The 9,675-nt window shown below is 47.8% G+C and overlaps 1 protein-coding gene across 2 annotated transcripts; it reads right to left on the minus strand.

Moving 5' to 3' along the window:
- Window positions 1-105: 105 nt before the first annotated feature.
- LOC122386745 (bifunctional arginine demethylase and lysyl-hydroxylase JMJD6-like) lies at window positions 106-9,610 on the minus strand. 2 transcript variants are annotated; one of them, XM_043376266.1, is made up of 8 exons: window positions 9,395-9,610; window positions 5,911-6,122; window positions 5,496-5,651; window positions 5,062-5,258; window positions 4,713-4,850; window positions 2,341-2,539; window positions 1,751-2,090; window positions 106-1,286 (listed from the first exon to the last, which is right to left on the minus strand). In XM_043376266.1, exons 1-7 carry the CDS (start codon window positions 9,447-9,449, stop codon window positions 1,770-1,772), a joined length of 1,278 nt encoding a protein of 425 aa, XP_043232201.1. In that variant the 5' UTR covers window positions 9,450-9,610; the 3' UTR covers window positions 106-1,286; window positions 1,751-1,769. The 2 variants fall into 2 exon arrangements, with proteins under 2 accessions (XP_043232201.1, XP_043232200.1); XM_043376265.1 differs by having other exon boundaries at window positions 106-1,288; window positions 1,757-2,090; window positions 9,395-9,603.
- Window positions 9,611-9,675: the final 65 nt, after the last annotated feature.

A 9,675-nucleotide genomic window follows, 5' to 3' on the forward strand; every position in this document is an offset into this window, starting at 1 on the left:
AGTGTCTATTGGGAGTGGCAGCCGAGGCTGGAAGCCAGGCGATGAGGAATAATTTACCAAAGGAATGTATCCGGCTATCCCCCATATATGACGTCAAAAGTTCAGTGTCGTTACTTCGTTGTATATTGTCAAACAGCGGCTTGCACTGCGTGACACGGTGACGAATGAAGCGCGGAGCAGCCGGTGCTGCGTGGGCCGGGTGGTGGACGGTTCAGGCGTCTTCACATCGCTCCGCCGTCAGTGCGCTCAGGCCGACTGCTGATACACGGCGGCAGTGGTGTAGTGTGGTCCCGTCTTTAGCTCCGAGACTGGTTGTGCAGAGTAGTGGGTCCTACCAAGCTTCATCGTCTTCATCGTGCCTTCATCGTCTTCATCGTGCCTCTCCCAGGATGGGCGACGAATCTAAATGCCCAATGCAACCGGAACTGACCTGAACTTTACTCGGAACACCGCACGTGCCAGCCGGCCGCAATGCAACTCTACAACTACAGTCAAACTAGAAACAAGCTGATATTTGGGTAACAGCGGGTATTCGTCGCCGCTCGACGGCTGTGCCCTGAGGTCACCCGTTGCGAACTGTGCGCCAACAGTGCAAACATGGAGAGGAAAGCAACAAACAGCGCGAGAAAACGAAAGGCAGACACACAACAGACGGTCAGTCGTTGCAAACGTTCCTGAATATCAGGCACACGACTGAATAGTGTGCGCATGCGATAGAGGTAAACAATCAAATAGGTGCAGAAAAGGGCGAGATCTTACCCGAACGCGTGTCATTTGTAGCATACAGTTTTAGAGACAGATGATAATGCATAATCTCAGCCCAGCAATGTAACGCGGAATATGTTCAACCCAAATGCTAAACAGAGGACGGCGCGAATGCTGTCATTCCAGAATGTCACGAAAACTGGACCAAATGACTTCATCAAACCAGCTACTTCAGCCAATCACCAGAATTCGTACCTTGACCTAAAAACATCGCGGCCTAGGTGGTATCGCGGGGCGGCCATTTCGCCATTTCACAAACAATAGCGGCCAGCCGGACCAACTCCAGTCTTTCCCTTCCTCTTGCTACCGGGCGCAGTGTCAAGGACCCAGCCGGCCCCTGCGCTCTTTGACTGTGTCTGTGATTCCTCCACACGGCACCTCTAGTGACTCGGCGAGCAGCGTCGTCCCGGTGCGACCCCTCCAGCGGAGAGGCCGAGTCCCGGAGAGTCCGCCAGCCAGCTCACAGGGACGGGGCGGAGTCCGGCCGACAGCGACCGACGACGAGCCGCCCGTCGCATTACCTGGAACGTCACAGCATCGAGTCAGGATACTGATAGCGTTGAGCGAGATTTGAAATATGATCCGACTGTCATATTTCGTAAGTGAATATCGATAATTATAAAATGGACGACGACCGCATTACACGATCAGCTCATGCAACACAATTTATGTGAAAGCTTCAAGACGAAAAGGTTCATGGGCATCACCCCTGCTTTCATGCGTTTTTATTTGAATGCGTTCAATTGTCATCATTCCAAAGATCAGTACCACTCAAACTTGTGCAACTACCGGGTCTGCAGTATACCTCCAGTAAATGGTACTATATAGTCATAATTCTGGTGACAAGTGATACGACAGTCTGAACTGATTAGTCAGTCGACGCAGGCATCAGGGAAGAAGTAACCTTCGATCAACCACACAGACACACTGATCAACAGTTCAACACGCGCCGTACCACCAATACCGCCGAGTCTCCCCAACTGACCTAGCTAGACACGACCGTGTCAGCTGGCCGAGCGGCGGGCCGGGGACGTGGAGCGGCGCGCCGGAGACGAGGAGCGCCGCGGACGCTGGCGCTCGGCGCTGCGCCGGCTGCCGTCCGAGCGCGGACTGCGCCGGTCGCCTCCCGAGTCCGGCGTTGCCGAGCGCTCGGTGCGGCGTCGCTTCTTCTTGTGTCCGGGCAGGCTCTCCTGGCCACTGTCGTGCTCCGAATCGGACGAGCTCGAGCTGCTGCTGCTCGAGCTCGAGCTGCTGTCCGAGGCCACGCCCGAGCTCTTGGAGACGTCGATGGTGGCCGCCAGGCGCGCCAGCTCCGGCTCCTTCTCCTGGGGGCGAGAAACGACGTCAGAACACCGGGATCATAAAACATGGTTAATGACCTAAACACACAGAAGCGGGAGCAGCTTTCAATTCGGTTACATATATTTTTCGACGAACCCGCAATGCCAACGACCAGCTGAGTCTACCGAACGTGATCAAACACAGCGCAATGTGCGAAGCATCATCCGACCGTGGCATGGTAAGCCACCAACCCTACCCCAGAACCGCTTCCTGGCGAGTACAGACGCCGCTCACCTGCAGAACACGCAGCCACTTCTGGCTGAGCTTTGGCCGTCCGCGGGCCGTCTTGTGCCACACCACCGGAAAGTTGGTGCGCGAGCAGAAGTTCTGCGTGACCGCAATGGTGAGATCCAGGTTGATCACCACGTGCCACCAGCCGAACGGCACGAACACGGTCTCACCGGGCCTCTGGACAAACTCCAGTGGACGGTACCTGGGCAGACAGTCGGACTAGTCACAGGCTAGTCACACACAACAACAGTACAGCATCGTTATCACGGCTGAAACATAGTAAAATAAAATTGCATGCATATGTTACAGGCAAAGTGAAAACTCGGGCATTTTGCAAAATGCCTAGGCAATTTGCAAAATGCCTGACCGGCTAGGCATTTTGCAAAATGCCCAGGCAATTTGCAAAATGCCTGACCGGCCAGGCATTTTGCGAAATGCCTAGGCAATTTGCAAACTGCCTGACCCACCAGGCATTTTGCAAACTGCCTAGGCAGTTTACAAAATGCCTGGCGGGTCAGGCATTTTGCAAAATGCCTGAGTTGTGATTGATTTATTTTACCGTTTTTGTTTACCACAGGCGTTGACCACGTCGTTCCCATGTGCCTGAGCCCCAAGCACATTCAATATTTACGAATATACCCACGTCTTCCGCCACTTCCGTCGAGATGGAGCCACTACTGAATGGACTGTGTAGATTGAGCCAACGTCTCCCTATACTTTTCGTATACGGAGTTGTAGCCGTGCGTGTGTACGAATGCTGTGATGGGGCGCGGAGCAGGGCACAGAAAAAAACATGGGCGCGGAAAAACGCGGCGACCGGCCGAATATTGACCCGACATTCTTCGCTTCCCGTGCTTACTTACATCACGGCAACAGAGGGCCGCAGTGACACGGGGTTGCCAGCTCGATCGATAGAACAGAGACATCGTATCCAATAAGCATTTTTGTTAAAGGGACCCTCCCACCTTCAAAAAAGTTAATGAATTGGCATGAAAGTGATGTCCCTTGGTTCAGAAAGAGCGAAAACGAATATCTACCAAATTTCACCGAAAAATATTCACTGGTTTTCAAGATATTAGCAGATATTAGGCTTTTACTTTTGTTTACTTTTGGGATCTCCCCTGTTACTAGCGACTTTATTTGGAAGCAATAATTTGGCAGCCTTAAAGTGCGGCAGACGTTGCGCGCGAAGCAGCGTATACCACCACGTGTTAACGATGGTTTTAGTCTAAGATTTAAAAATCGTTAGATCTCCGCTGACGTCACAAATTCTAAGGGGGCATTCCAATGCATTAGCCCCTTAGAATCCGAAAACTGCAAGTTTGAAATTCCATATCTTCGAATTAAAGCATTTTTCGATGTTGTGAGTGCCCAAACCGGTATTTGCAGGCCATGGCCACCAATTTGGCTATCTCAACTCAAAACTAATGTTAAGGTGGGAGTGTCCCTTTAATCACGTGTCACGTGGAAAGAAATAGTCTATATCTTGAGAAATCAGCCATTTTTGGTACATTTCAGGAAAAACAGCATTTATAAACAATGCATTGGAATGCGATGAGATACATTCCATAGACTAAAAGAACATGTGGCTTTTCCAGAAAAGCAAGTTTTTGGTCATCCACGACCCACGTGCACACCTTTATAATAAAAAGACGCTTAGAAATAACAAGTTTTACATTCAACGGACATGTTCATCTTTACACAGTCACAATGCATTGATAATGTAGGCGTGTGGCCCGCCAATCAAACTACCATACATCGAAAGAACATTCTTTTCTGATCAGATCTACCCAAAGTATTTCCAGAGTCGTCAAGGCTCTTAGAAACATTACCATGTTTAACGCGTGTTTACCGATAAAACCGCGCCGGGCGCCCGGCAGCCGGCGCGGCGGTCGGGCCGCTGCCTGGGGCTCAGTGACCCTGAACTCGGCAGCGCTACCCGGAGAATGTCTCACTGTGTGTCCTCCCACTTGGTGCGTATCGCTTGTGATTAACCCCTGTAAGCGGCACTTACAATAATGCTTACGCATCGTCGCTGGTGTGAGTTCGATGTCGGGCATTTTGCAAACTGCCTGAGAAAATAATTTCAGGCAGTTTGCAAAATGCCTGGTGGGCCAGGCAGTTTGCAAACTGCCTAGGCATTTTGCAAAATGCCTGGCCGGTCAGGCATTTTGCAAATTGCCTGGGCATTTTGCAAAATGCCCAGCCGGTCAGGCATTTTGCAAATTGCCTAGGCATTTTGCAAAATGCCCGAGTTTTCACTTTGCCTGTAACACATACATTACATATCCACGGGGCATTCATTGCTCCAATTTCAACTTTCTCACAGACTGAGCACATCTGTAACACACCGATGCCACGCGGCCGACTCTCACCGTTCGGGCCAGGAGGGCAGTTGGGTGCGCGGGTAGACCACGCTGAACCACGTGATGGCCTCGTCCTGCTGTCGGTTTCCCTCTCCCGGCTTCACCTTCAGCAGTTCGGCGGGAGTGTCCGTGGGGAACAGACACCACCTGCAACGGGCGAACCGGCGGGTCAGACACAGAACGATCCCATCACTTCACTTTCCTACCCGTGACGCCACGTCGCCAATTTCGCACCACTCCCCCTGCCCCCAACTCATTGATAGCAAGACATATTATGTGACGCTATTCTGTATCGTTCACAGGGAAACGTCTATCTCTGCCCTCGCGCGCCGACAGAGGTAGCCTACAGCCTGCTCACCTCTTGTGGCCGACTATGAGTGCGTTCCAGGCTGAGGTACCCAGCGGGTCGATGTGAATGCCGGTGCCGCTGCGTGCCGGCCCCATGACGAACCAGCGGTACGGCGGCCGGCGTCGCTCGCCGCAGTACTTGAAAAAGTCGTCCTGGAAGTACTTGGGTATCTCGTAGTCGTCCAGCAGCTTCTTGCGCCGCTCATGCTGAAGAACGATAAAATAACAATGCGTTAAAAATATGAAACAAGGGAGTTATGAAAAGTACGCTGGAATTCGAATGGCAATTAAAGAACAGCAGAAGACACAAGAAAACAGCTGTATCTTGTTAGAAGCACTAAATAAGTAAAAATATGTGTTCTTTTTCGAAGGAAAATCAGCTGCGCGGCTAGCACAATCCATCTGACTATAGCTCCAGTGTGTTATCCGTATCGTCCATCTTACGTCGCCGTAGTTTCCGTCGAACACGTAGAGCGGCGAGTCGTCATCGCTGACGTGTGTGAAGTAGTCCGACAGGTACTTCATCTTCAGCTTCACGCTGCATCCGTCGTTGTCCTCGCCACATTTGAACTTCTGGTTCCGGTACTTCTTTGCCAAGCGCTGCCGGGACAAAGAAAACCAAGGCTCTGAGCTGAAGGAAATTCCGTGCAAACCCCAAAATAGCATACTTCAGCTTAACATTTTTCAAAACTGATGCCACATACCACCGAACAAGTACACATTAAAAACAGCTAATTTTCGTTTTCATTTGGCTTGTGGTATTGAAGGCAAGAAAAAAGACATACGTGGTCGGGAGTACACACTACACGCTGTCCTGAGCTATGCACGTCACCGTGAGGCGAGCGGCGGCGGGACGAACCTCGAGCGTCCAGCGCTGGTTGGCGCGCCATTCTCGGGTGGCGCCGCAGATGACGACGGGCAGGTTGGGCCGCTCGAAGCGCTCGATGAACTGCTGCGGAGACACCTGGTCGTAGTCGATACGTTCTGCCGTGTCGTTCACGCTGTTTGGCGAGCAGTCGAACGATGTGGCGTAGTTGAGACGCGTCCAGCCGTTCTTCTCAGAGCTTAATTCTGTGAGACAGAACATGATTTATGCTCGGTTCTACCAGGACTTATTCTCGCGCTTACAGGGGGGGGGGGGGGAGGGGAGGTGGAGGTTACGGACAATATAGCAAAACGCTTAACATCGAATCGCAAAATATGTAAAGCATAATATTGAATTGGCAAAATATCGGAAGATAAAATATCGAAAGGTTAAGCTTCGAAAGGAAAGGCAAAATATCGAAAGAGAAATCATCAAAAAGATCATACATTGAAAACGCCATGTATCAAAAGCAGAACATCAGAAAGACAAAGTATCAAATGAAAAATATCAAAAATACAAAACATAGAATGCAGCGGATCAAAAAGACAAAAAGATCCAAGCAGATAAAGACAAGCTAAGATGGGGGTACAACGGCGGCGCTAGCGCTGCAGTTTTTGGCACATCTTATCAAATATGTTATAGGTTAGATTTTGTTCGAGCAATATTAAGGTTAATTTGGCCTGACAGGATTTAAACCCTCTATTTCACCACATAGTTCAAAATTTGGTACCATGCACAGTCATCTCCGACGTCTGCTGGTGAGATTTGAAGCCACGATCTGAGCATGTAGGTAGTTCAAAAATCGGTAAAACGCACGGTAATTTCTCGCCACCAGTGGGTTTCAAACCCGCGACCTTTATCTCGAAAAAAAGGTAAAAATCGGCAGGTACCACGTGCGATCATCCCACTCCGTCACGCAAATCTCTCTCATTGATCAAAACACTGCATCTATGGCATGTGTGTGATGTGATATATCGGGACATCACTGACACCCGTCTCAAAGCCACAACCCTTCACACTAGGTACACACGTGATATCTGCTTTACGACTACTGGTCTAGGTTGAGTTGGGATTGGGTTAGGTTCCATTTTCTAATTCTATGACCGTGCATTTTCTACTTCAGTTTAGAATGCAAATTATCCTAATGTAATCATACACAATGCTTGTTGTTCTGAGATGGTGTCGATCGGTGGTGCATGATCTGTGGTTCTTTTGGTAGAATTTGGTGGCAGTTTTAAATAAACACTTTTTGGAAGTGAGTGACTGTTCAACATTTTTTTGGGAGGGGGGAATCAATTTATTTATTGTCTATGACCATATGACAGCCATGTGAATTGATCCTAGAAAATGGATCTGAGATCTGATCCCATGGATCTTGATATCTATTCAGATGGCATCATAGAGCAAACTCTCTGGCTTGTTCAGAGAGATCTATTGGGATCATAGATTTGACATAGGTTTTCTCTAGAGATCTGATGAGATCATTGCTCCTAACTCAATTTTCGCAAAAAAAAAAAACTCAAGAAATGCTTGCTGCATTCTGTAACAGTGCTTTTTTCTTAATATTTTCATGATTCACACATTAAACTTCTTAGTTTTCTGGTACTTATTGACATGGAGCCACCAGGAAGCATGATTTCAGGCTAGAATGAAATTGCTTGTGTGGATAATGAAGGTTTGTATGGTTGGATCCACTTGGATCATAGATCCATGTCAATGGGTCTGTTCCCGTCGCTCCTCCCAAAAAATCTCGGATGAGGTTGGATGAGCTTGGAGGAGAGCCGTTTCAGAGGAGCCACAGGAACATTTTTGCAAGGAAATCAGCTGTTTGCGGGCTGTAACGGTCGGCGATTTATGGCGCACAAACATAAATCAAGAGATAATAATCGCTTTCTAATAAAATAACCTTGGATTAATATCAAACATTACTATTTAAAGATATCCAATCGTCATCAATCACTAAAATCATTTCCACTTCCCTCAAATCTCATTTATAAACAATTCACATTTGTATTACGTGCGCCAAATATGTCTACGCTAGAGCCTCCTCCAAAAAACCAACTTTCATTTGGGATGAGGGAGGAGGCAAATAGTGGTGGTTAGATGTGAAATCAAGATGAGCTTGGAGGAGCTTGGAGGAGCGACGGGAACAATTTTTTGAAACGAGAGGAGGTTAGAGGAGCTTGGAGGAGGTTAGAGGAGCGACAGGAACAAACCCAATGGTTCATCATAGGGTTTGTTCCCGTCGCTCCTCTAACCTCCTCCAAGCTCCTCTAACCTCCTCTCGTTTCAAAAAATCGTTCCCGTCGCTCCTCCAAGCTCCTCCAAGCTCATCTTGATTTCACATCTCACCACCACTATTTGCCTCCTCCCTCATCCCAAACGAAAGTTGGTTTTTTGGAGGAGGCTCTTGCGTAGACATATTTGGCGCACGTAATACAAATGTGAATTGTTTATAAATGAGATTTGTGGGAAGTGGAAATGATTTTAGTGATTGATGACGATTGGATATCTTTAAATAGTCATGTTTGATATTAATCTAAGCTTATTTCATTAGAAAGCGATTATTATCTCTTGATTTATGTTTGCGCGCCATAAATCGCCGACCGTTACAGCCCGCAAACAGCTGATTTCCTCGTGAAAATGTTCCCGTGGCTCCTCTGAAACGGCTCTCCTCCAAGCTCATCCAACCTCATCCGAGATTTTTTGGGAGGAGCGACGGGAACAGACCCATATCCTATGAGATCATGGATCCAGGATAAATTTTCAACATGTGATCCAATGGGATCATAGAACCATAATACCTACCTTGTGCTTGTTATTTGCTCCAAGGTCTGCTCACTGCTGAGATCATAGATCCACCACTCTGATCCATGCACATGCATTCTATATGGCTTAGTTTTATCCAATTGAGTCTGGTAGGCTAAGGAGATTGTCACCATCAAGCATCAATTGGTCAAATCAAGCCTGTTTCACACAGAGGAAATTGGGAAGGGAGCATAAAAGCTTTTACATGTGAAAGTTCCTCACCAGGGAACTCCTCATGAAAGCAACTGTTCAGGCATTGTGAACATGAGGAATCCCTCAGAACCCTGTAAAATGGGCTTATCCTTATAGCCGTTTTTGTGAGGAATTTATTGACATAAAAATTTTACGTGAAAGCAGCACATCCCAACACACAGCAAACAGATGAGCTAAAGTTGCGTCAAACCAGTAGCAGCGGAACACCTTCAATTAATGGGGGGCACTGCCGACTTTTGGTCCCATTCTTTCCATGCAACGCCCATAGGGCTAATGTTAAAGTGCCAAAATCAAAGGGGGGCACGGTGCCCCGGTGCCCTCCCCGTTCCGCCGCCTATGCGTCAAACCTATTGTTTTAAATATTATTTCATTTAGCAGCTATTTGATGTTGTTTCAAAAGTGACCAGCTATCCTTCCTCAATTCAAAATCAAAATTAAATAAAATAAAATTTCTTACCTGGCCTTGCTCTGCGCTTAGCATCACGGATCCTTTTACGAGACCGATGATCCATCCCAGGGAGCAAAACCAGTGAGCTTCTTTCTTGTAAGCAAAATAAGAAGCATAAATTCGCAAAAATTATTCAAGCAGTTTATTCCCTTGTAATTTCCCTAATTATATTTACAATGTATAGTATATACGGTGGGTAACAACTTTTATGAATGAATGATGTGCGTCACGAATGTCGCAGATGTTGTTAGTTCTTTTTTGGTCTATACTAGTTCACTTCAAATAAATTA

This window comes from Amphibalanus amphitrite, unplaced genomic scaffold (assembly GCF_019059575.1).
Source record: "Amphibalanus amphitrite isolate SeventyFive unplaced genomic scaffold, NRLGWU_Aamphi_draft 000261F_arrow, whole genome shotgun sequence".
NCBI lineage: Eukaryota > Metazoa > Arthropoda > Thecostraca > Balanomorpha > Balanidae > Amphibalanus > Amphibalanus amphitrite.

What these genes read in the sequence shown, in the direction of transcription:
- LOC122386745 (XM_043376266.1), bottom strand. Translation starts at nt 9,449, where the DNA reads ATGGATCATCGGTCTCGTAAAAGGATCCGTGATGCTAAGCGCAGAGCA. An exon ending in ACCAGCGCTGGACGCTCGAG is followed by an intron (nt 5,652 to 5,910) that starts GTTCGTCCCGCC and finishes TTGTCCCGGCAG; the next exon opens with CGCTTGGCAAAGAAGTACCG. An exon ending in AGTGGCTGCGTGTTCTGCAG is followed by an intron (nt 2,091 to 2,340) that starts GTGAGCGGCGTC and finishes TCTCGCCCCCAG; the next exon opens with GAGAAGGAGCCGGAGCTGGC.